At 45.1% G+C, this 26,832-nt stretch overlaps 1 protein-coding gene across 18 annotated transcripts in view; it reads right to left on the bottom strand.

The window, feature by feature from the left end:
- The window catches only part of KIAA1217 (KIAA1217 ortholog), a 549,474-nt gene that overhangs the window by 8,259 nt on the left and 514,383 nt on the right, over positions 1 to 26,832 (bottom strand). For all 18 annotated transcript variants that reach the window (XM_075922523.1, XM_075922529.1, XM_075922524.1 and 15 more), the window contains 8 exons: positions 22,441 to 22,616; positions 17,715 to 17,845; positions 16,883 to 17,030; positions 13,916 to 14,399; positions 12,540 to 12,720; positions 6,249 to 6,403; positions 4,074 to 4,220; positions 358 to 477 (listed from right to left, as the gene is read on the bottom strand). In XM_075922523.1, the coding sequence (XP_075778638.1) occupies positions 358 to 477; positions 4,074 to 4,220; positions 6,249 to 6,403; positions 12,540 to 12,720; positions 13,916 to 14,399; positions 16,883 to 17,030; positions 17,715 to 17,845; positions 22,441 to 22,616 (1,542 nt within the window). The remainder of the gene's footprint in view (positions 1 to 357; positions 478 to 4,073; positions 4,221 to 6,248; positions 6,404 to 12,539; positions 12,721 to 13,915; positions 14,400 to 16,882; positions 17,031 to 17,714; positions 17,846 to 22,440; positions 22,617 to 26,832) is intronic.

Genomic DNA, 26,832 nt, shown 5'->3' with positions numbered 1-26,832 from the left:
CTGGCGCTCAGCACTCACCTGACTTAGTGAAAATGTTCCAAGCTGCCCTTGGCACCTGTAGATTTGAGACCACAGGTTTCACCACTCCATTGGCGGTGGTGGTGTATTTTAAATTGAGCCACTGCCACGCCCCCCCTCACCTGGAATTCTGATGTCAAAGCTTAAGATGCACTGGCCCCCATCTTGGGCCCGTGCACTACTATACCTCCCTCTCCACCAGCCTCGAGTTCAGAAGCAAGCAGACCACTGAGATGGGGTTAGAGAGGAAAGGACACACATGACACAAAATTAGTCTTGAAGCCAGGGAAGAAGGTTATGTGAAGAGCGTGTGGCATATTTATAAGCACCACTTGTTACCTTCTTTTCCTTGTGATGTACTAAAGCACCAGGCCTTGTGTCTTTAACATGTGTGTCATTTCTGGACTGCTCAGCATGACTGTTTGAATTTACATCCGTAATTGAGCACTTCTGAAAAGCCTAAGGAATTAAAATACTGCGGGTTAGTAGGAGAGCAGTTGGCTTTTTACACATACCTCTCCAGAGGAGTTCCGCTTCAAAGAGGAGAGTTGTTTGAATGTTGGAAGCTGGAACCTACTCTCACTTGTCAAGTAAAGCCTGAGATTTAGATTGAGTCAAAGCAAAAACTGAGGGTGAATGTAATTCTACTACTGCCATGAATGTCTGAGTGAAAAACTATTTCAGATTAGGTAGTATCTGCTGGCCAGCAAGCTCACACTTCATTACAAGTAATGAATTAATTTGGTCTCAGGAAACCCTTGTCAGAAAGAGTCTTTTGAGTGTCATTTTACAGCTGGGCATGCTGTGATACAGCAGAGATAGGAGTTGCCTAAAGTCAAACAAAGACCATGGTAGGTCTAGGGACCAAAAACCCAAAACTAAACCCAAAACATCACACAACAGCTCCTGAACTCATATAATCACAACACCAGAAATTATTGCATGTCTCGCCATCCCTGTCTTTCACTTGCATGCTTAACTCTGAACCCGCACTGACCTCGCATAAAGCTACACTTTCAACTAAAAAGACCCAAAGGAAGTGAATGACCCTAAAGGACATGGCTGGACTGCAACAGGAAACCTTCCACCATCGTTCCACAGACTCGCACGCCGGAGGCTGGCGTGCGAGCACTCAAAATGACTGAGTACCCGTTGTGGTTTGAGTGCTGAAACCTGGCGGGAGGGAGAGCAGAGTGGCCCTGCAAGCCTGCATTCAGCCTGAGCCAGGCTGCACACACAGCTATCTTTAGAGCACTAGGACGAGCCCTGAAAGCATGCCTGGGCTAAGAGGACGATGCCAAGGTGCACTACAGACACCCTCAGGATTTGATCGCTTTCTCTCGGCACCCCGGGACTGTCCCCACTGCCCCCAGATTTGTTTCTCTCCCTGACCCACAGCTCCTTTCCCCCACTGTCCCTAGCTATCTGCCTCCAACACTCCAGGTGCAGGCCAACCCTAGGCTGTGGGTTCTTCAGACTGGTATCAGCCACACTACAGCAACCATTCTCCATGGTAGGGAAGAATAAGGAATGTAGGTTCTTCAGGGCCTACAGGCCCCAAATTCTTCTGTAGCAATGCTCTGGTACAAGTCTAGTCCTAGGGGCATGGGTCTGCTATTAGGTCCTCCTCCTATTGCATCCCAGAGTGTGGGCTCTCAAGACCTCTACCTTGCTGTTCATAACTGGCTTCTCTAATTTCCTTGGGGGGGTCCAGCTAATGTCTAGTTCAACAGGAGGGGGCTAAAGGCCATTGGCAGTAGTAGGCGTACAATGCTGACCGCACCCGCAGGCATAGCACTCTGGGAGCTCTGCTGATGCACATTTCCATGCCAGGTTGTCAGTAAGGTAACCTGGCAGTGCTGTAGAGGAAACCTGCCAACAGGGAAGGAGTGGCAATGAGAATTAACACCACCATTATATATGATTCATTCATGTCACTACCATGCAATTTACAGCACTAAATTACTGGCTACAGTCAGGCACATCCTCCAGTTTTACATCCCTCCCTCATTTTCCATTTCCAAATCTACTATATATTTGTGAGAGTTTGTCTGTGTGTTCAAGAATCCCGCCTAAAAAGTAAGAACTAGGACACCAAATTTGGTACACAACTTATCTTCAGAGCAAGATAAGAGTTTAATGGTGCCTGAAAATGGGATTGCTTCTCATAGAACCCTACAGCGTAGAATCAACAGGCAGCTGAAAGGGGCTGGTTGGGGATGTGACACCTGCCGCAACCTCGAGCCTCCCACCACCCAGGCACCCTTTAATGGGGGGGGGGACAAAACTTCCCCCCAATTTGTGCGGGGACATTGCTGGCTGTTCCCCTTTGTCAGGGAGCAAGAGGAAAGTGCATAGTTTGCTCACTCTGGCTGGGGAGCATAGGGGGCTGACGAGCCATGCACTTTGATAGGGACAGGAAGAGGAAGAGCAAGCAGCTCTGGCACAAAACTTGGTGGGGGGGGGGAGGAGCTTTGGTCCCCCTGCTGTCCATCCCCTCTCTTCCCCCCACACACAACCCAGATTAGGGATGTTAGATGGCAAGTAATAGGATAGTCGAGTAACTGCATGAATTCTTATCAATTACTCAGCTGTTCTATAGTCCCCACTATAGCACCGGCTCCTGCTCCCCCCACTCCTCGCTGCCTCTCATACAGAGGCAGCAGGGCGGGGGGGGGGGGGGAGGGAATGCAAGTATCAAGAAGTATCAACTGATATGCCTACTCTTATCGGTTAATTGTATACTTGATTACTTGTTTACATCCCTGGCCCAGATCCCCTCCTTACCCCCCCAACCCTGACTCCTGAACTCCCCGCAGCCTCTGCCCTGAACCCCTCCTTAAGGATTCGACTAATGCTGGGTAAATGTGCTAGTTATAACTAAACAGAGGAAACTCAGAATAGAAAATGGCAGCAAACTCTCCCAGTCTTCTTCTTTCCAAAAAGTTCTCTTTATCGACCCTACTGTTTAATTGGATTCATAGTGGACTTCCCTGCATACCCTCCTTCCAAACCCCATATTACTCGTGTCCCCACTATCCCTCCACTCACAGCCTAGAGGAGGAAGAGCAGAGGGACAGCTGGGCTGCCTGTAGAGAGACAAGAGGAGGGGGAAAGGGAAGCTCACTGCTGAGCCACAGCAGCCCCTGGCAGCCAAAGGACACACTGCAGGGAAAACCTAGCTGTAGATGCCCGCGGCTGATGCCTGAGAAGGGTGGAGATTGAGTGTCACTCAAGATGTCCATCAATATGGAGGCTTGTCTCATGTATCACAAGCGTTTGGAAGACATGTCAAACCCACTGCTGAGTGGGTGGATTAAATAATGTCTGTCTATGGCTCTTCAATACCTGAAGTGCTCCACAGAGACCTAGGTATTGCTACAGAATCTCAGTCTGTCCTAACCCATGTGCTGCCATTTGCTCAGCCCGTGTCTCTTACCAGAGTACAGAGGCAGTACCATAGGAGCATGCAGCTTGGGGCCACTAGAATGTCACTGACTGCGGTGTCGCTGTCAATTATCTAAAACAGCTCCCTCTCCTGCAAAGTGACAGACCGCGGAGTGAGCATCTCTTCTCAGCAGCTGCTGTCACAATGGTGCATCCCATGGTGGGAAGCTAAATTCTGTGCAATATCGAGCATTTAGGCATATATAAACATGAGTCTAAAAAGGAGATCAAGCTTTACTGTCTGAATCCAGTTAGCCCCGTAAGATGACCAGTATCATCTGCTCCCACCAACTTCAGCAAGCAGGGGCAGCAGGCACCTTGCAGGCTGCGCCTCTGTGTGACACACTCAGATCAATGCTGAACATCCTGAATGTGTATAGCTCAGCAAACCCACTTGTGTATCTGTCATGCCAAGCCAAGAGCCACAGAAACCCTGCTTGTCCATTTCCAGGCCCGGACAAGGAGGTGGGTGCGTTATGTGGATGTATATTCACAAAGGGGCTTGGGTGAGACATTTTCCTTTCTGAGCATGGCTAAGAACAGATACAAGGCTTGTACAGGAGCGTGAGATTGAACACCTGTAGCCAGGTGCAACTCAAAGTGCATACCTGCAATTCTGCCATTATTCGGTCTCCTTCCTCCTCCTCCTCATCCTTTGCGGCAGATGCTGGGACAGGCAGTGGTGTCCGAGACGAGGCTGGATCCTCTTTAGGTACTTTGGACTGTGCTGTTTGCCCAGCATCTTCGCTGCCTTCCTGAAAGGGGAAAGAATCACAAAGAGCCAATATACATACAGCATGTTAGTGCAAAGCAAACTCAGTGAAGTCAATGATAATGCAACTCCCCCCTATTGTGGGATTTTGGGAGGGGCTAGGTTGCTTGTCTTTGTTGAATGTCATGTCTTAGGAGCTCACTTTTTTTATCAACTTAAAACAAAAAAAAAATTGTTGCCAGGTCAATATAATCCTGATGCAATCTAGCAGAGGTAGGGAGCCTTCCACCGCCGGGTCGGATCCAGCCCCCTGCTTAATTCAATCCAGCCCATAGCAAGTCTCCACACGCCAGCCAGAGTCCATGAGCTTTGGTTCTTGGCCCCCCTGGGCTGGAGCTGTGGCTACGAGCGCTGCTGCTAGCTCACAGTGATCGGGGAAGCTTAGCACTCAGCTTGCCAGCAGCTCCCACTGGTGGCAAGTGCAGCCAGTTGGAGCTGTGGGAGTGGTGCCTGCAGGCCAGGGCAGTGTGCAGAGCCACCTAGCCCTCCCCCAGGATTACAGGGACATGCCTGCTACAGCCACTTTCAGGAGCAGCAGAGGCACAGGGCTCCTTAGCTTCACTGCGCCATCGAACGGGAGCTACCGGAAGTAAGTCTCCAGCACCCCCTCCACCCCCAGCCCACTCCAGCTCCCTAACTTCCACCCAGAGCCCCAACCTGCTGCCCGGAGCTCCCTCCTGCACCTCAAACCCCTCATCCCCAGCCCCATCCCAGAGCCTGCACCCCCAGTTGGAGCCCTCTCCTCCTCCCACACCCCAATCGTCTGCCTCAGCCAGGAGCCCCCTCCAGCATCCTGAATCCCTCACGCCTTTGCCCCTGGCTGTTTTTTTGGGGAGGAGTCAGCGAGCCCAATAAGGAAAAGGTTCCCCGCCCCGCAATACAGTGTGGTGTGTGAGAGGGAGAGGTAGACCCATACCGCCCCCCTCCTTTTTATTTCAAATGCAACAGATGGGTAAAGGAACCAAAAAGAAACTCTTCAAATGTTTCTGTGGGAACTCTCTTGACTCTCTTCCCCATCTGCATGATACGACCTTTTTATTTTTAATCTTCTTATGACTTGCTGGATGAAAGCCACTTGTGATTGAATTTTGCATTGTTACAGAGATGAGTGGAAGCATAATTCTCATGAAATGACCTATTAGGCGCCTCTCTGGGCCATGGCCCTGTCTCAGCTTTCAATGCTTCAGACCAGAGGTGGGCAATAATTTTTGATGGGGAGCTACTCCAAGAATTTGGTAAGTGGTCAAGTGCCGTACTCTCCCATGATATAAATGGAGGAAGTGAGGGGTCTGAGATGGAGGTTGGGTGAAGGAGAGGATTGGGGTGCAAGAGGGGATGCGGGGTCCTGGAAGGGGTATGGGTGTAGGAGAGGATTCTGTCCTGCGGGAAATGTGTTGGAGGGGCTGCAGGGGCTGCGAGGGGATTGTGACCTGGAGAAGGGGTGCAACAGGGGATGCAGGAGTTTGGGTCGTGACCTAGGGCAGGGAGTTGGGGTGCAGAAGGGAGAGGCAGGCTTTGGGTAGGAGGCACTTACCATGGCTCCCAGACAGCAGCCCAGCAGGACCCTCAGGCAGGCTTCCTGCCTGCTGCACCCGCACATGCTACTCACAGCGGCCGGGTGTGGGGCCCTGTACTCTCTATGTTCCACATGCCACTTGATTGTGGGGGTCCTCCATGTGCTGCCTGCAGAATAGGCCTGGCTCAGGCAGCTCCCATTGGCCAGTTTCCAGCCAATGGGAGCTGGGAAATTGTGCTGGGGGCAGAGGTGACGCACATGGCCTCCACAGCCAACCCGTTTGAATGGTATGGGGATGTGGCAGCAGGGAGCCAGCTTGAGGCTCCCGATGGGCTGCATGATGGCAGCAGACCAGATCTGATGGCTTGACGGGCTGGATCCAGCCTGTGACCTGTATTTTGCCCTCCCTGCTTTAGACACCGCTGAAGTCTGGGAATGTTTCATGTGCCAGCCATTTGTCAATAAGTCAATTAGCTACTGCTTGAATCATCAAACCTTGACAATGGTAGTCTCTTTTCGGATGGTATAAATGACATCTCCTGATCTCGTTGTGGTTAGGCCAGACCCCGGCAGGTAGCTGCGACGTGGAGGTGGAGGAGGTGGTGACTTTGCCACCTTGTCAGCTTCCTGTTCTGCATCGGGAACATCTTCTGCAATGTAACATGGCATCACAGAATTAACAAAGGGGGAAGGCTCTGTTTTCTGCACAGTCTATTCCACTTTAGAGAAAGTCCAGCTGCCAAGAGCTGTGTGAACTCTCGCATACGGGAGATTCTAGCTTTAAAAGGCACTTTCCTACAACTCTGAAAATACCTGCATTTGCAGAGAGAATCCAGGTCATTACACACAGAAAACTGTAGCCATCTCCTCCTTTCATTAAAGGCAACAAGGCCAGGATTTCACCAGAGGTGCATAGGTTAGGCTGCATGATGTACCTAGATGCACTTGTAGTTGGCACATTTTGTAAGCACACGTATCTGTTAACACAAGCACAAGCTGTGTGTTCAGAGGGGTATCTCTGCCATTGCCCCGCCTCTCCCGACCCCACTGCGCCTTCTTTGCAAGCCGGTGAGAGATCTGAGTGCTGCCTCCTATTCTTCCAGCATGTGGCAAGTTAAAAATCAGCACATAATCCTGCTCTGTCCGCGGGGTGCCGTCTGCACTGCACGAGGAAGGGATCTGAATGCCACTGTTACTGTGCAGCAAACACTGGGTTATCTTTGACAGCAAAGATAGCCAGGGAAATAAAAAGGAAATACAATCACATTTTTCAGTAACATACGTATTTGCCCCTGATATTATAAAGTGCTGACTCTAATGCCACCGAGAGACAGTTTCCAAAGCATAATCCAATAGCTCAGATGAGCAACCCCTGAAGGAGGCTGCTGAGTACTCTGAAGGGAACACCAGTTTCCACCACTAGACACCACCCACCCTTACAAACGACTCCCACCGGTAACCACCAGCTACCCCCAGTAGATTACCTTTCCCAGAAGCCCAAGTTCCTAGGGCTGGAAGAGACCTCAGGGGCTCATCCCCCTGCCCAAAGCAGGACCAACCCCAACTAAATCATCCCAGCCAGGGCTTTGTCAAGCCAGGACTTAAAAACCTTTAGGGATGGAGACTCCACCACCTCCCTAGGTAACCCATTCCAGTCCCTCACCACCCTCCTAGACTATGTCTAGACTGCAAGCCTCTTTCGAAAGAAAGCGGCTTGCTTTTTCGAAAGAAAGCATCCAGTGAGTCTGGATGCTCTCTTTCGAAGAAGCCCTATTTACATTGAAGAATGCCTTCTTTCGAAAGAGGAACTTTCGAAAGAAGGCGTTCTTCCTCGTGAAATGCTGCGTTCTTTCGATTTAATTTCAAAAGAATGCGGCTGCAGTCTAGACGCAGGTGAGGTTTTTTCGAAAAAAGGCTACTTTTTTCGAAAAAAACCCTGAGTCTGGACACAGCCCTGGTGAAATAGTTTTTCCTAATATCCAACCTAGACCTCCCCACTGTAACTTGTCAAAGTTACCCAGCTCATGGCTTCAACATGATTCAGTCTTATTTAAAAGGAGTATGTCTGGCTTTTTTCTTACTTATTACAAGCTTTATTTTAATGAAACTAGATGGCCATTATATAACCAAATCAGTCACAGAAGAGAGTTAAAAATCTCACGTTGAGGACTGCAAGCTGCTTGGGGTTCGAGAAGGAACTTTCCCCAGGAGCATAAGTGTCAATTACGGAAATTCAATGCCTACCTCTGAGATATCTAACACTGACCACTGTGAGACACAGAATACTGGGGTAGGCAGAGGTTGAGCTAATTCACAATGGCAGTGCCTATTTTTCTAATGTGATTAGCCTTGTCTTTGTTCTCGTTAGCTCAAATGTTCTTCAAAAAAGGTTAAACTTAAAGAACTGTTCTGATGTATTATGTAAGCCAGTCTGCCCCTTCCCGGTCATCTGGCTGTGACCCACAGCGTCACAACAAAAGTCAACTTCCAGATAAACAGCGATGGGGAACCTTTTTTAGGTTGGAGGCCACTGACCCACAGAAAAATCAGTCAGGGGCTGCACACAAGTGAGAAACAAAAAAAACCCCACACCTCACTAGAGTGGGCTCCCCAATGCTAGGAGGGAGCCCCGAGCCTCAAGGCCTGGATACGGGCAAGCCTGGGGCTGCATCAGGTCCCTGGGGCTTAGGTTCTCCTGCACTAGAGCTTTTCTCTTGTCAGCACATACCATTAGGTATGCTTGTAATGAAATCTGTGTATACTTCTGCCAGGGAAACTAAGAGACTTCCTTGAATCCCAGGCTTGAGGAAATCAGAGTCATTCTCTCATCCCCTATACATTGACACTTAGCAGTTTGGCTTCATAGAGAGAGCCCTGCAAATCTGTGGATATCTGCTTCATATCCATATCCATCAATGTGGATGCAGATATCTTCGGCTCATTTTTGTGGCTACAGATGCAGATATGAATTTTGTATCTTGAACCCCGCAAATTCATGGATATCTGCTTTAGATCCATGAGTATCTGTGTATCATTTTTGTGGATGCAGATTGGAGGTGCATAGGTGTCTGTTATCCAACTTTGTAACCACACAGGGTTTCCATTCATAGATGCTTACAACTAATTGATGGTAGGCCCTGTGGAAGTCTCAGCTCCTTCACAGGCCTGTCCAATCTGCCAGCCTTACAAAGGCAACAATACTAACCACTAGCATCCAAAATGTTCCTTGCAACTACTGAAAATAAGGGTGAAGAAAGAACAGGAAGCACTGAAGGAATGGAGGCAGATTGATTTCTACTGTGTAACCTCCACTAGTGCTTTCCATTAAACTGGAACATAAAAAGGAATGAGTCAGAGAACCAGAAAGAGGAAAAACTGAGAGAATGCACCTGCACTCCATCACAGGCACCACCTGGCATCTCATGAACAAAGCGTTATTGTCAGTTCAACTTCTACCCCACTCCTTGCATGGGAGAGGCTGTAAGAGTATCTGCATGGGCATAACACTAGGTAAAAATCTGAAACTGGGTGTTCTTCTGTTTTCTTTGTTATTTTATCTTCATGTTATTAACCTTTGAGGAAACAGCCTTGAATCATGCTGCTAGAGTGCAGAGGAGACTCAGGGCAAACAGCTCAATTCAATTTGGCCAAGGTTATTAAGAGTGATTAGTGATTTGGGCTGCTTAATAAGAGACATTTCAACAGGTCATGCCTTTCAGAAGATGCTCACCTCTTTGAAAAATTAGGCCCCTCGTGGGTGTCATTCGGGCACTCAAAATTGCTGCTCATGTTAATAAATTTGACACCTTTTGCGTCAATTCTTTCCCAGCAGATATTGCAACAACTGAAAGATTAGAACTGAATGATGATTAAGCTTTGTATCACCACTGGAAAAATCAGACACAACTGTTTCAAAGAATACTGAATAAGAATCTCAAAAATACATAGAGCCCAGATTTCAAAAATGGGTGTCTAAAATCAAGCTCCTGTGTCCAAATTTAGACACAGAGGTAAATGATTTACTCCAGTGGAAGCTGCTGCCAGCTCAGCAGTTTTGAAAATTAGGCCACATATTCAGCTGCACAAATACAGGCGTAAGAGCCTAACTTCAGGCACTCATTTTTTAAAAATGTTACCCTTAGTTCTCCAGAAATAAATATGTCAGTTTCTTCCTAATCTCTTCTTGGTTGGAGGGCAATCAAGACCAGTTTTCTAGCAACATGATCCATCTGTGCTCTGGGTAAGAGCATACAAAGCATTCTATTAATAGGTTGTTTACATACTCTGTGTACTGAATTAATAAAGTATTGGTCTCTCTCTTCCAATATGTCACTCATTTTTCTAGCCATGAGTAGGCAGTAGAATGCTGAAACTTTTTGACCTGCAGGAGATTTGGGTGGTATGTGAAATGTTTAATCAGGGAATTAAGTAAGGAAAAGCTTTGTTGTTCCCTTAAGTTATGTAAATATTATAGGATTCATTATGCAAAACAGAAGGCCGATGTCCCATCATTTCATCAAATTTCTTTGCATATCTGCCAGCTGGATGCCCTATAGAATCTTATTCTAGAAATGGATTAACCAAATATGTGAGTAAGAAAAGGTCCTCTTTGTTATTGTCATTTGCACTTTCTCAGACATTGTCATAGGCTCACAGCTCAGTGCACCCATATCATATTTATTTTCTGATTCTTTCTGTGTTGTGCCATTCACTACACAAGCTAATGCTCTTTGAACCAGTCCGGTCACTCAACTGTGCAGTGATTTTCCAACATTACTATGAAGCTCTCATGTTAATAAATGTTCAAAACCAACAATTGCCACAAACTTCTGTGTTAGAGAGGAGCCTGACACAGAGGGGTAGTTCTGAAAGCACTTCTCCATAATTCTGTAGAAGTTTATATAAATGTCTGAATTAGAAATTTGCAGCTGATTCATATCCAGATATGGGCTGTACCAAAATCTTAGATGAGACAAACACTCCCTAAACTTTGAAAAATTTCAGGAATGGATTTGTCTTTCACAGCTTGCCCATCTGAATGTACCGCCTATAAAAAATCCATGTGCTGCTGACGACATACACCTTGCTAGGTACACCTCACTGTAGATACTTGGCATTATGTGGAATTTAAAAGTGGTGCAATTAACTGTGTGGGTCTGTCCGTGGACTCATCCACAGTGTAGTATATTCCAATTCATAGAATTTAAGGATAGAGGGGCCTTAAGGTTACAGCATCTGACAAGAAGAAACAAAGTGATTGGGGTCTCTCTTCTGAGGGGAAGAGAGGCTATTGACCGACCAGACATGATATCTCAGGAGGTTTGTTAGAGCCTGTGTCCAAAATATTACAGAAAGTCTGACAAGTCTCATTAATCCCTCTGATTACTACTTCTTGACAGACACCACACCATGGTAGAGTCATCCACATGGACACGAATGATGCTATCAGTTCTGACTCTGTACAGACCAGCAGCGACTATAGGCCTTTGGGAGCTGGGGTGAAGGTCTCAGAGGTGCAAGATGTGTTAGAGGAATTATAATCTCCCTACTCATCTTTGATCTTACTCTATTTATATATTCAAAGGATACATTCAGTGTTCTCTACATGGGGTTTGGTTTTTTTTTTTTTTTTTTAAATACTGAGCCGTATATTTCACTGAGTACTACATTTTTGCAGAGGGATGTGTAAATGTGTGGGATGAGGGAGGGTGTGAATGGAGGAGGGCTGTAAGAGGTGTGCAAGGAGGACTGTGTATGCATTCACATGCTCACACAAGTGCGTGTTGAGGACTGCGCACAGGATGTGGCATTGTTTGTGTGGGCATGTGATGAGGGATGTATGTCGAAGGATGTCTGTGATGAGGGGTTTGTAGATAGGCAGGGTACAGATTTGTAGTGAGGAGTATGAAGGGGTTTATGTGTGAAGGGTGAGGGGCATGCAGGGGAGTTTCACACAGGTGGGCAGGGTGAAGGGGTGGGTGTTCAAGTGTCGACATATGCACAGGTGGGGCTGTCCTAAGGTGGCTCCCCCATATCACACAGTCGTACCATTAGCAGGGTCCCAGAAGGAGGCAATACGATCTGCAACAGCAGCCTGAGGAGTCTGGCCAGGGTCTATGTGTGGGGCGGGAAGGCTGTCACACTGCCGTTCCTTGAGGCAAGGGATTTCAGATGGCCCCTCCCACTCCTGGCTGGAGCAGCCTCTGCTCCCACTTCCATTGTGCCCGGGAAACCAAGTGCCAGTCAGGTGGGCTGCGGGGACTTTGATGCATTGGCATGATTTGGCTTCAGCTCTGCAGCTGCCACTGCCCTGAGCTGACATGGCAGAGCCCTCCAGGTCCTTCTCCTGAGCTACTGCCACAAGGAGTATCCTAGGGCCACCCCCCACCATGTCTTCAGCTGGAAATGCTCCCAACTTCTTCACAGCGAGGAGTTGGGGGCCACAAATGCTCGGTCCTGAGGGAGCAGATTAAATTCTTAAAGGGCCACACCACACCCCTTCTGGGGCCACACCAAAGAGATCTGAGCAGCAGGGATTCTGACCTGTGCCGTACGTACAAGATTGCTGCACCAACACACAGTTTGCAGGGATCGTTGCTTGCATTTCCCTCTTATATCCCCTACAGTGGCCTTGCTTTCAAGGCCATAGTCCCCCACTCTGTCTCACAGGAAAGGCGAGGACACAGATGAATCTATAAACTTAAACTATCATTTCAATTAAAAACAGTTTTTCTCATTTAATTTTCTCAAAGATGTAAACCCTCAGTTCACCATTGTTCATCTTACCTGAAACCTCTAACTTGTCAACTGCCTCCACTTTTGGCAGGGTTGTGGCCTGTGGAGGCATCTCTAAGTTAGGAATTGACTTCATAATATTGGCCTGTGCCTCTTCTAAGAGTTTTTCAAACTCCTTTCCGTTATAGTGATCAAGGTTCTGTCTTTTCTCTTCCCATTTCTTTTCTGCTTTCTAAAGAGAAGTAGTACAGCATTCAGTTAGCACTCTTTGATGTCATCGGTCTCTAGTATGGTACTTCTAATCCTTCAAATAGAAACATTATGTATCAAGTATGGTTAGATTCTCTCAGTCCTGGTGATCTGTGAGGTAAGAGAAGTTTCTGAGTTCTGTTTGCTTCCTGCTGGATAGCACCTCATATCAAATATTCACTGCACACTCTTCAACATCTTACAAACCTCTGCTGTGTTGGCCTCCAGAACTGAGCTAGCACTTCTGTTTTCTAAAGAACACTCCTTGCAAGTCAAATCAGCCCGAGAAAACTTACATTTTGCCTTCCTATAGGTTTATTTCTGAACTGCTGCAGGCATGAACATTTACCCAAACAGTATAGGAAAGCTATCATTGATTTGTTGCATAATCATAGAGCCCAGGGAGTCATGAATGAAGACTTCGTTGTGCTTGGTGGGCCCTGTATAAACCAGAATAAAGGTAGCCCCCAAAAGGTTAAAATTTAAAGGAGCAAAGGAAAATTTTAAAAATAGCAAAAGTATCTAAATGTATTGTCCATGTGCAGTCCAGTAATTAAAGTATACCACTGGGAGGCAAGAGATTTGCAATCTGCTACACAGTTGCTGGATATTCTGGGTAAGGTTCTATGCCTCAGCTTCCACATCTGCACTACAGAGATCCCCAAATTCATGGTGGTTTGAGGACCTAGTGAGCACTTCCATATTTTTTTTTATATTTAAAAAAAGCCTCTCACACACCACTCTCCAAATATTCCTACCCGAGTCTCTTTATAATGGCCAAGCAATAATAGAAAGGGACTTAAAGATTTCACCCTGGTTAACACCATTTTTCAGTTTGGGATTTAAAAGGAAGCAATCACCTGGCTCTAGTAGTCATTTCTTTAGGGTCAACAGAGCACTCAGAAATGGCAACTCATTGGATTTTTTTGTTTGTTTATGGTTTTTTCTTTTTTTTTTTTTTAAATATCACAATATTTTGTCTTGGTTCAAAATAAGGGGCTAGATTTTCAGAAGTATGTAAGGAATCATCTCATGGATTTTTCTTTGAAAATCAGACACCCATTTCCACTGGTGTTTTGAAAACCCGACCTAAGGTCTCAAATGCATGCTGGCAGATCCCAGAAAAGTCAAACTTGGGCCCAGAGAGAGTATCTTTGGTAAAAGAGAATACACGGTACCTCAATTGATACAGCTCGGTTCCTGATACTTGCACTGTGGATTTCTTCAATAAAAAGGCTTTGCATAACGGTACCATTGATCTGTGGTGATGGAGAAGTCTGTGCTTGCTGAGTTGCTGCTGTGGACTCCGGTGCAGTGACTGGCATGGTGGAGGTATGATGGCTTGTTGTTGACAAACTTACAGAATGGCTGGTCACCAAAGGTGAATTCTGGGCATGGTGGACCAGTGCTGCAGAGTGCTGAGATGGATGTATGACTACAGGAGAGCTCTGTACATGATGAACTGTCATTGTAGAGAAGGGTAGAACTTCTGACTTGACTGAGGACCCTTGTAACTCTCCTGTGTTTTGCTGGGGGTATCCATGGACATACATTAGCTCTTCTTGATTTTTCAGCATTTCGGTTGCTGTTGCCTTTTCCATGGCAGTGTACTGCATAGCTTGTGAAGGATCCACACCCTTTAGCAGGCCTTCTGTAACATGTCTATTAAAACAAGTCACATACATCATCATTCATTATTTACTAAAGTAGAATATAGTTAATCCAGTCATACACCACAAAATAACTTCAGTGGATATAATCTGGATGCGCTTTTTTGTCTCACTCAGCTGGAAACAGAAATCAATGTGGTAATTTTCAAGTGATAGGAAACTAGATATTAAAAGGTAGTAGGTGTTTTCTGATGTAAGCATGGCAGAATTATTCAATGATTGATAGAATCAGAGAAAAGAGAAAGGGAAAGACAGGTGGAATGAGCTAGTCCATCCTTCTGCCAATACAGGAATATCTCTTCTAAAATATTTTCTAGAATAAAGATGTCAACCCTAATCCTTAAATTAATCTCTCTTTGTTTCTCTCTCTCTCACACACACACAAAGCAGATGTTTAATTTAGCTTTTGCTACGGCACAGACAGTTATTAAAATACTCTGACTCCCTTGGTGCTGGCTATTGGCAAGAAAATTCAGTGCTCATTGCCTCACAAAGTTAGCATGTTTGCTGTTCATGTTTTCTGACAAACATGGATAATGATTATATAAAATTGTTGAAAAAAAATCTCACCTACAGCTTGTATTTTTCTATCACATCTCTCATTTCCAAAGCCCACAGTACAGAACTCTGTGAACTCACAGGCAGACTCAGAAACATTTGCCATTTTTGTCTAGTTCTCTTGTACAAATTTGTTAGTGACACTAACATCATGGAAGCAATGCTTTGGCATTCAAAGAGCTATGGCATTTCAAGAAATGTTATTTCTTAGTGTTATGTTTTGAGGGATTCATGCTGTGTACTCAGACAGTACCTGATCTAACAAAGATTGGTGTAGAATAATGGTCACCAACCAGTATATTGGGATCTAGTGGTAGATCTTGGAGCCTCTGACAGGTGATCCTGACTGGTTTGGCTGGTAAGCACTTCAGCTGCCCCTCTCTGCATTGCCCGCCTGCTCCTGCCCAGAGCCTCAGAGCTGCCCTGGGAGCCTCCTGCTTGTTGTGCAGAGTGGGGGATTCAGAGGCAGGGGGACTGTTGATGTCACTCTGTCTCCTTCCCCTGTGCCCCATCTTCACAGAGTGAGAAGAATGGGGCCTCGGAGAAGGGGTGGAGCAGGGCCTCAGAGAAAGGGGGCAGGGGCATTTGCATTTGAGGTAGATCCTGGACTGACTTAAATTCAGAAAATGATCTTGTGCTTAAAAAGGTTGGAGACCCCAGGTGTAAAATGTCAATAACTGATTAAGTTAGAGATGGGCACAAATGCACATTGTGTGGCTCCTGAGTCAAATGTCCCCAAGAATCAGAGGTGTGTGGGTCAGCACATTTGAATTCAACCCAACCTAGTTAGGGTCTCCTAGAATACTGTAGCTGCTTTAGACAGAGGCTGTATATAGAATGACTGACATCATGATCTGGCAAGCTGTTGGGCTGTTCTAAAAGGAACTCACAGGTAACCCCCTGCTCTCGGATCTCCAGACTGAACCTTTAGGGGCTGTCCTAGACTTGGGACAATAACAATAATGGCTACCAAGATCCTTCCGCCTTATTTTCCAGCATGGTTGGAGTCAGGGGTGGGAACAAGAGGGGTTAGAAAGCCTTGTTGGTGTTCTCTGGACAAGACGTTCATGAGATCAACAGCAAGACAGAGCTACACAGCCCCTGGCTAGCCTGAACACATCAAAGGACTGAGTTTAGTCTCAGTTTTAGTTTGGAATCAGAGACACAGCACAGCTCGGGATGTTCCTGCTAGATTCCCACTCCATATTAAGGGAGATTTTTCACTGTCATAAGATTTCAACTGCAAGATCAGGCAGTTCCAGCCCTGAAATGACCAGCACCCGGTAGAGTAGGAGAGAGAGAATCTTGCACCTGAGACTCCAGGAGGTCTCCCGACCAGAGAATAGCAAACTCAGCTGGAGTCAGAAGAGGACCCTACCCCACTTGGGAGACTTTTGTCTAAGCTGGCAAATGCCACATCATTGCAACACTCTGTCCCAGGAAACTCAACATCAGCCTACCCTCTGCCTCAGAGAGATGCCTACGAGGGCATTGAGGGTTGGCAAACATTAGGAGAACTGGCTGATTCGTAAATTAATTTGTTAACCCTAACCCTTCCTCTATTTTCCTAGTCCCAGGAAGGCCCTCTCTTTGTTACGCTATTATTTTTGGACTGTTATGCCTTTGCTGGAGGGGGTTATTTATTGTATTCCCCTATGTATGAGGCTTTTACACTGCTTGATCTTCCTTCTCGAGGGCAGCATCCTGTGTCTTGGAACATTGAGGAGTCACCAAGCCCTACAAAGTAACCCAGGACGCAACCCACACGCTGGGAGGGAACAGCTACGCTTCCAGGGAGGGGCTATGCATACAATCCTATAAACAAGTCATGACTCTGAAATCCTTTTGACCTGCATGGGAAAAGGCCTTGCAGTGCTCCTTGCTTGGAACCATTCAACGTTTTGAAAAGTAACTCACCTCCTCAGCGTGCTAAGGATATCAGTCATGCTGCGGATTCGTTTCAGCAAGCTGTCTAGTTTATGGGGTTCCTCCTTCAGAAACCTCACCGCTTCCACTTCAATGCGAAGGATTGCCCGCATTTTATTCTGCAATGTTGGAAAGTCACCTGAAAAAACAAGCAGCACCATGTTCAAGAGAAAGTGACATGCAATTTAAAGAGTTGGATGCATGCATGTGTATTCAAGTTACATACCCACCTGGACACAGGGGCCATATACTCAGGAACCCCCCTCACAAGACTTTGAGGCTGTGTCTAGAATGGCAAATTTTTCCGCAAAATCATCTGCTTTTGCAGAAAAACTTGCCAGCTGTCTAGTCTACACTGGCCGCTTGAATTTCCAGAAAAGCACTGACGATCTCATGTAAGATCGTCAGTGCTTTTCCGGAAATACTATGCTGCTCCCATTCGGGCAAAAGTCTTTTTCCTAAAAGACTTTTGCGCAAAAGGGCCAGTGTAGACAGCACAGTAGTGTTTTCCGCAAAAAAGCCCCTATCGCAAAAATGGCGATCGGGGCTTTTTTGCAGAAAACCGCGTCTAGATCGGCCACGGACGCTTTTCCGCAAAAAGTGCTTTTGCGGAAAAGCATCCTGCCAATCTAGACGCGCTTTTCCAAAAATGCTTTTAACGGAAAACTTTTCAGTTAAAAGCATTTTCAGAAAATCATGCCAGTGTAGACGTAGCCTTAGTGTTTTTAAAGAAGGAAAAGATTAGTTCTCAGATCAAGATGCAAACTTACATCACTCCCAAGAGTTAGAACAATCAATCCAAAAAATAAAAGAGAAACTACACCTTTGAGGGTGGCAACAGCTTCTCCCACTTGCCGCAGAAGAAAAGCCCCCTCTTCAACATCTTTCAACGTCACTATCTTGTTGGTGGTGGCAGAGTCCTTCTTCAGGTCTTCAATGAAACCTTCTAGCTCACTGTTTAAAAAAACAAGCAAAAATAGAATTTGAACTGAACTTCCATATTAGAGGTTTGTTTTGTGAAAATATTTGGAACTGAATGGACAAATCTGGACCAGAAATATTGCAGCACCTTAAAAACAGCTCCTGCCTCCTTACTGGCTAGGAGGGTGTGTGAGATAGCTACAACTCCAGCTTCCCAGCAAGGTGACTTCCTCTCACTACGCTGGGGTTTTTGAATATGCGGAGAGTAATATAATATAATATATGGAGATATACCTCTCTCATAGAGCTGGAAGGGACCTCAAGAGGTTAGCATGGCCAGTCCGCTGCCTTCACAGCAGGACCAGGTCTGACAGATTTGTCCCAGATCCCTAAATGGCCCCCTCAAAGATTGAGCTCACAACCCTGGGTTTAGAAAGTCAATGCTCAAACCACTGAGCTATCTCTCTGTAATAAAACATACAGAGACAGCACATGTTATGGGAGGTTTTGCAAGGAACAGGTTACCTACCATGTGAATAATCTGCCTTGATGCAAACAACATAAAACATAAAATGTAGCACTGTGTACCATCTCATAAACAAATAATAAAAATGGCCTTAATTGACACTCATTTTTGACCACTTTCAGGGATTATTTTAAGCTAAAGTGTTTAATATCAGGAATATTCTCAGAAATGGCAAATATTACGTTAATACCAGAGAATTTTCTAAATACATTGAACTGATAATTGTTAATAATTGCATCTGAATCCCGAGTTTAAGAGTTACATGCATCCATTCAATGACTAGAAACAACAGCCTGTGACTTACATGCCCAATTAAAACTGACACCAAAGCTTAATTATCAAATATATGCAACAAACAGCATTCAATAAGCCACAGATCATGGTTATTTGAACACGTTATGTGTCAGATAATTTCAAATAGCAAATGTACCTGAGAAAATCTTACATCTCTCTTGGTCAGTTCAGAAACAGAAGTGGAAACAAATGTGCTGAATTCAGCAATAAGCCTGTATGTGCCTCAGTTTCCCCATTTGTAAAATGGGGATAGTGATTCTTATCTCTTTTATAAAGCACTTTAAGATCTATGGATGACGAATGCTATTTAAGAGTTATGTAATAACCACCATCACCACCACTACCACCACCAGTGATATATTGTATGTGACGCCAGGCACTCAGATATCCCAGTGATGGGCATGTTATAAAGACACATATAGAAAAGATAGCTGTATTACACTGTTCATTTGTTAAGAAAAGCCAGCAGATAGAAAAAGGCATAACTGCCCAACAAACTATGAAAAACCAAATAACAAATAGCCGCTATTTTGGGACTCCAACATCTGTGTCCTACATGCTGCCCTTATAAATGCTTGTCTTTCTTCCACAGCATCTCTAGACTAAGGACTAATCCTTGGGGCAGGCTTTGGTGAGCAAATACAGCATATGAATTTAGCAGCTTTTCTTAACTTCCATCAGGTCAGCACCCTTTGTTACATCACTGACCCCAATGAAAGCCTCTCTCCAGTTGTTCACAGTGCTATTGCAGTGACCTGAAGAAGAGCTCTGTGTGTGTCGCTCGAAAGTGTGTGTCATTCATAGAAGCCTAGGGCTGGAAGAGACCTCAGGAAGTCATCAAGTCCAGTCCCCTGCCCAAAGCAGGACCAATCCCAACAGAAGTCAGGCAAATACAAGATGTTACCTCGGCTCCCTTGTCTTTCCCACCAGTTGCACACTCTTTGGACCGTACATTAAAGGCAGTACTACGCTTTAGTCACAAGCACTGCTACAGCCTGGGGACTGACTGGTTAAGTAGCAGATCTACAGAATAGGACCTGCGGATTACAGTGGATGAGAAGCTCGATATGTGTTAACAGTGTGCCCTTGTAGCCAAGAAGGCTAACAGCATATTAGGGTATATTAGGAGGAGCATTGCCAGCAGAGCTAGAGAAGTGATTATTCCCCTTTATTTGGCACTGGCAAGGCCACATCTGTAGTATTGCATCCAGTACTGGGCTCCCAATTCAGAAAGAATGTGGACTCATTGGAGAAAGTCCCGTGGAGGGCAACAGAAATGATTAGGGGGCTGGAGCACATGTCTTATGAGGAGACAAGAGGCTGAGGGATTTAGGCTTAGTCTGCAGAAGAGACGAGGGGGAGGGGGATTTGATAGCAGCCTTCAACTAACTGAAGGGAGGTTCCAAAGAAGATGGAGAGAGACTGTTCTCAGTGGTGACAAATGACAGAATGAGGTGCAATGGTCTCAAGTTTCAGTGGGGGAGGTCTAGGTTGGATATTAGAAAAAAACTATTTCGCTAGGAGGGTGCTGAAGCACTGGAAGGAGTTACCTACGGAAGTGGTGGAATCTCCATTCCTAGCGGTTTTGAAGCCCTGGCTGGGATGAATTAGTTGAGGTTGGTCCTGCTTTGGGCAAGGGGCTGGACTCAGTGAGGTCTTTTCCAACCCTAGGGTTCTAGGTACTGAGAGCTGACTAGAGCTCCTTGTCCCAAGCAGGGTTTACTTGTTTTTTGTCAGCAGGCAGGGTCTGAAATGTACAAAAGCCCTGTTTGCAAGATCTGGAGAGAAGGATTTGTGTTATTGCAATCAGCCTGCTTGCCAGAATGGGGCAGATGTAAATAAGACACACCTCCGCTGAGCGAGCTCATTTTCCGACCAACTGGACTCCCTGTACAAATGCAGAGGAGAAAAAAGTCTTTTAACGTGAGAGCAGAAATCACAAAAGGGACCACTAGGTGGCACCAACTGAACGACAGTCTGCATTTACAGGGAACCAGGAGGTCGAATTTAACACAGCTATAACAACATAGCCACTGCTCCTGCATTTGCCTTCACAATAAAGAAGACACAAATGCCAGGATACCCCTGAAGAACAGTGCCCATAAAGGAAAGATTTTGCAAAAACCCCTTTCCATCATCATGCCCAGAAAATGTTGCTGTGGGCCCACACCCTCTGGAAGGAGGTTGCTCCACAATCGAAGACCCCTGACTGATAGCTCTGCCAGAAGCACCCCTGAACTTCATCTTGGGGAAGAATGGCTTCTGTGGCCCTGAGAGACCCAGCTGTCTCACCGTTGGGAATGCAAAAGCAGCTCCTCCGGAATCTGGACCCTTAGGACCAGATATCTGAATGGTCTCCTGGCTTGAATGGGGAGTCAATAGCAACACGGACCAGGAGAGTAATCTTTTGTCATGTAAGGGGTACTGTCATGTAGACAGGGATAGAAGGGAGAGGTCTAAATAGCGAGGGATCGTGTCTGTCTTGCTTTTATTCTGAAAGTGAGAGGTAATGCCAGAAGATGGTATGAAAATGTGGGTTCCACCGGATAGTAACATATCCAAAAGTCTTTTCTAGCTGCATTAGAAAATAATGACATACTATGATAAACCTTTGAAAGTAACAGGGACATTTTAAACATTTTAAAAATATTTGGGTTGAAATAGTATGTTTAATCAGTTAACAAGTTAAACATTAGGTTTAACCAATTAACTGCTTAAATTGAGGTGGTGTGGATCAGGCCCGCCACAGCTAATTCTGCTCCAGCTAGGGTAGAGCACCCCTACCAGGTGTGGGTCCCACCAGGCTGGAGCAGCCCTCTACCTACTAACCATAACTAGTAAGCATCACCCGGTAAGGGTGATGCTTACGAGTTAATTGGTTAACTATTCAAATCCCTACTCTACACAATACTCAACTCAAAGAATATCTTCTCCCACTGCACCTCTTGAAGAAAATGTAGCCCCTTTCCATTCTTTCCTTTTACAATTCTGCCTTATTTAATATCTGGGTACAAAGAGGGTCATAGGTGGTGTCTGAAAGTGAAGGTTCATATTTGTTGTGGGCATATGGATGGGGAGTTCTGAAGAGAGAACCTACCATCACAACTTAACTAAGGACCCTCATCCAATCAGAGGCCAAAGAGCTGCACAATGTATGGTCACTTAGAAATAGAGCTGGCTGAATATTTTTAACGCTCAACCATTTTTTGGTGGAACATGCAGATTTGATGACACCAATGTTTTTTGTTACTGTGCATTGATTTTGCCAAATTGTTTTAGTTTAAAAAGGCTAAAAAATTGAAATGGTTTGCTTTAACATTTTTTTAAATGAAATAAAATGAATTATTGTTTAAAAATTTCCTTTACTTTTTATTTAAAAAACAGCCGAGTGTTTTTAAATGGTTGAAATCTAAATAAAATATTTCATTTAACTCAAAACAATTTCTTCTGACTTTTTCCTATTTTTTATTTTTATTTTTTTTAAAGAAATTGGGTTTTGGTTTGTCCCAAAATGAATTCTCTTTCACACACTCATTTTTTTCAGTAGTGTCAGCAAATTTTAAAAAATCTAGTTTTTGCCCTGCTGTAGCTGTCGGTAGCTATCATTTACAATAGCTATCAGACTCCCCTGATCTCTTTCAGCCCATCAGAGTGCATGGAATTATGGAAAGGAGAAACAAAACATGCATGCTAAGTAGCGCATATGAACATGTGATCAGTCCCACCGTGAAGTCAATATTCTATTAAAGAAAAAGCCAAGCACGAAGAACAAACCAGCTCAAAGCACTGGAGAGGTTTTCCCACCCACCATAACTTCTTTACAATCTTTTCCTCTTCATGGAGATATTTCTGCCTTTCTTGCTCCACCAGGATGCGCTGTCGCTGCACAGGATCCTCCAGCCTCTTCACTGTTTCAATCACTTTGCCACTGATTTCCAGCTCAGCTTTCTTCATCATTGCCCTCAGCATCTCCTGGTTCTGCAGCTGTTGCACAAAAGAAATCAACTTCAATTTTCCTGCCTGCCTAGCATCCCCAGCAACTGAATGCATTGCAGCACTCAGAAGAAGGTTTGGGTAAACAGCCCAAAACACTGAATGAAAATACCCCCTCCCTCTTTAACATTATCCATAAATGTTATTTCAAGGAGAAGAGGAGAAAGAGCAAAAATTCCATTAACTTCTAAGGCATGTATCTGACTTACAGTGGCGAGCTGACAAACCGAATGTGCAGATTTCATTATAATGTACTCTGTCTGGCACCAGTTTCACCATATATTTCTGTTGGGACTGAAACCTTTCTACTCGTTTCAGTGTGACATTAGAAAGTGTGTATAAAATATCAATGATGAGTTTCCTGCTTTCTGCTGGGTAAAAAGAGTGCAGCCGCTCCTCTGCGAGCTGTCACCCTAAAGGGCAAGATTCCAGTCTGTATTTGCCTCTTCTTATTTCTTCACAGAATGCGCTGTACGATCATTTGAAAATATCATGAAAGCAGCGTGAAAGCTGAAATGTAATGCCATTCTTTGAGGGCAACCTTTCAGTGTTGCAAGCAGGCGAAACACCACCCAATGGGATGCACTGAAAGACAGACCACTAATTTGCAATGCGTATGCATCAACAAAGAGACTTTTGAAATGTGAGTTTTTTCTCTAACAAGTGACTATTTAAAATGAGAACGTTCTACGGAGATCTACTATTTGTGCATACTCAGCCACAGAGCTTCTCACTTTAGCAAGCAATTTACATTGTAATACAGTTTGGTCCTGTTAACCTTCCAGAGCCAAAACAGTTAGGAGAGAATGAACTGTATTGTGCCCCTCTTTGTGCATCAATTGTGCACTGAATGCTATATTCCGGGCCAACCAGTCACACATGCACAAAATGTTGGGAAGGCAATGGGAATCCACAGGTGTCACTGAGGTTATAGTCTGAAGATGCCCAGTTACCATTTACCTTTTGCCCAAAGAATCTTCATTAGTGGAAAAGGAAAGAAACCACCTTGGCTGTACTGTCCAGCATAGCTTTCAGGGCTGGCAGCTTTTTTAACTTGCAAACCTAGCTCTTTAAATCTGGAGAATACAGAATACCAACTTTATCCTTTAAAGAGAGCGTCTTTTAGAGTAGAGCTGCCCTTAAAGATGTAATACTCCACATTGCAACTAAAAACATCTTCTATTAGAAGACATTGCAAATTACAAAGGCCAGGGGTGATTCATGTATAGATTCTGAGCAAGTTCCTCCTACATTTCCAATGAACCAAACACTTTTTATATGCCCTTTCACAAGTATGTGTAAGAGATTCTAATCGCCCTCCATCAGGCATGGAGTGCTGGGGAGAGGAAGTGGGGGATCTGTTCTTAGGTTCAACACTGGAGCATTATCTTCTGTCTCAGCAGTAAACATTTCTCATCATTATTACAAGTAGAATTCCAAGCGTAACACTCCCCCCCCGCCTTCCCCCCCCGGAAGGCCTGAAATTGCCAACTTTCTATGACTAGTGTCTCCTGCTTTCTGCTTTATTAAGGCCACAACATACAAAGTAGTAAGTGAGGCTTTGTCCAGATAGCACAGTTAGGATCTGTGCGGGCATGAGAATGGTTCTGTGATCCTAGCAATGTTCTAAATACAGAGTGCAATTTTCCAAAGTGCCTGACGCCAGATCTACAGTAGGGAGACAAGCTTGAATTAAGATGTGCAACTCCAGCTACATTAATTGCATAACTGGAGTTGACATACTTTAATTTCAACTTTGGCACCGTCCCCATAGTAGGAGGTCAATGGGAGAAATGCTCTTGTCAACTTCCCTGACTCCTCATGAGGAGTAGGAGTACCGGTTCCGACTGCAGTGCCCTCCATGTTTCATTTAATGGGTCTTTACTAGACATACTAAAACGAATGCCAGAAGATTGACCTCTGGAGCATCAGTATGTGGGTAAGTGTAGACATGGCCTAAGTGTCTTAGGAGACTAGTGTCTTATGCACTTCTTACTGACTTCAAAATTTTATTCCCAAACTCCCTCTAGGACTTCCACCTTGCTGAACAAAACTACAACTGTTTTTATGAGCGCATGAGCATAACTTGAAGAGCAATGCTACTGCCTACAGTGCCTGGAAACAATCACTCAATCTTGCAAAGATGGTAAAGCGGAAAGTGGATTTCAATTCAATAAAACCACCCAGAAGCGGATTTAGGAAGACTGTAACAAGGCAAATAGAAATCAGAGATAGACAAGGCCTGTTATGTCACTGTTCATCTTTCCAGTCAGTGAAGGAACTAAATAGACAAGTCAATATATTGCTTCTGGCTTTCCAGATTTGTACTATCTAATCAGTTCTCTACTGTGCACTCATATGTCCCCATTAACATTAGAGGGATGCACACTGAGAAGCAAGTTAGCTCTTTAGTGATACGATTCTAGGTGCCCAGTGTGTTTAGGCCCTGCGAGGCAGCAGGTGCTATTTCAAAACTGTAGGAGGAAAAATAGAGCAGAAGGCAACAGCTGCAAGTTGAGTCAGAAAAGCTGGGAAATGGTTCTTTAAAAATATATGGAATTCTAAAAGTTTTCAGCTGCTAATGTCCATACTTGACCATTTTAAAAGTGTTCTGCATATATAATTATTCAGTGTGGGGTCAGTGTTTGGATTTACAATAGTGAAAGGCCAGCATGGTAGTTTGAGACACCAAAGAATGCTGCAATGCAAGGCTTCTGGAGTTGGAAACTCTTGTCTCTTTTTTCATAGCTCATATACACACATATTTGAACTTTGAGATGGGAGCAGAGGTCAAGGAAAGGGACCATTCTTACATACATAATACATACACACATAATGCCTAGCTCTCACACAGGACTTTTTACCACAGGTCTCAAAGAACTTAACAACTTATCATTATCTTAAAGATAGGGAAACTGAGGCACAGAGGTGACCTGACATGCCCAAGGTCACCCAGCAAGCCAGTGGCAGAGTCAAGAATAGAGTTCACATCTCTGGAATCAAAGTCCAGTGTTCTATCCACTAGATCTCACTGCCAAAATGATAAAAAGCAAAATGACTAAAGGCAATGGAAGGCACATGCCATGGAGGGTTCATATTTTTTATTATTACAGGTGACACAAGTAGTGATGCCACTTGAAAAGGTTTCCCAACATTTCCCATTACAAGATCCTGTTTTCAGTTGCTTATAATTTCAGGAGTCTTTGACCAATAGGGCTGCAGTTTCTCAGGTCGGATGTCAGAGTTAGTCAGTGTAGACAATGTGTTTCTTATATCAACCGTTGCTGCCTTTCAGAAACCATCCCACAATGCCCCACGCTGGCTTATTAATTGGTGCAAACGCTCCTGGTGAGGACATGCACTGCCAATGGAAGAAGTGTACTGTGAAGGAATGAGGATCAGATAATGGAGTATAAGGAGATGGATAAGCATGGGGGAGGGCGATAGGAAACAGGAGATGAAGTTACAAGCAGAAGGGGACTGGAGACACAGAAGAGGAAGGAACTGATGGGTACAAAGAAGAAAGGAACAGAAACCATGGAACGGGGGGATAAGACAAGTAGAGCCCTGTGTGGATACAGAATGTATGTCCATACATGCAGATGTCGCTGCACTAGCATGAGCAGAGAGAGCTGCCAGTGAACCTGGTGCCTGCCTCACTGGATGGGGTAGGGGGCAATCCTGAACATTGGAAGAGCTGCTGACGTGGCACGGGTGCCTGGGAATGGAAGCCGGACAGGTTGCCGCTTTCATGGTTGCAGCTGGTAGAACCCTGCGGCGCCATGGATACGGATTTATATCTGCAGATAAAAATTGCGTACCTGCACAGGGCTCTACGTATAGGAGCCGAGTGGAACAGAAACAAGCTATGGGCACCAGGGAAGAATAGTTCATAGCCACTACAGCACGCACCCCCTCCAAAACCTCAAACGGAACACATGCATTCCAAGCCTCTGCTATCACACACAGTGGAGAAACCTGTGGGCAAAGCGCATGGCTCATCCCGCTCCAGTGGCTGGCCCTACTAAGTACTCAAGTGGTGGAGGTCTATGCTGTGATCTAAATCCTCCCAATGCCCCAGGCGAATGGTCATTAGGAGCCACATGACAGAATATTTCATGTCTGCTTAAAAAAATACCTCTGGAAATTTTACTGAAAACCCCAACTTAAAAGAAAATTAAGGTGGCATGAAAGGCCTCAAATTTTG

The sequence above is a fragment of the Pelodiscus sinensis genome, chromosome 2 (assembly GCF_049634645.1).
Source record: "Pelodiscus sinensis isolate JC-2024 chromosome 2, ASM4963464v1, whole genome shotgun sequence".
Lineage (NCBI taxonomy): Eukaryota > Metazoa > Chordata > Testudines > Trionychidae > Pelodiscus > Pelodiscus sinensis.
Note: the sequence above shows the minus strand (reverse complement) of the source record. Positions and strands in the feature narration are given on the sequence as shown.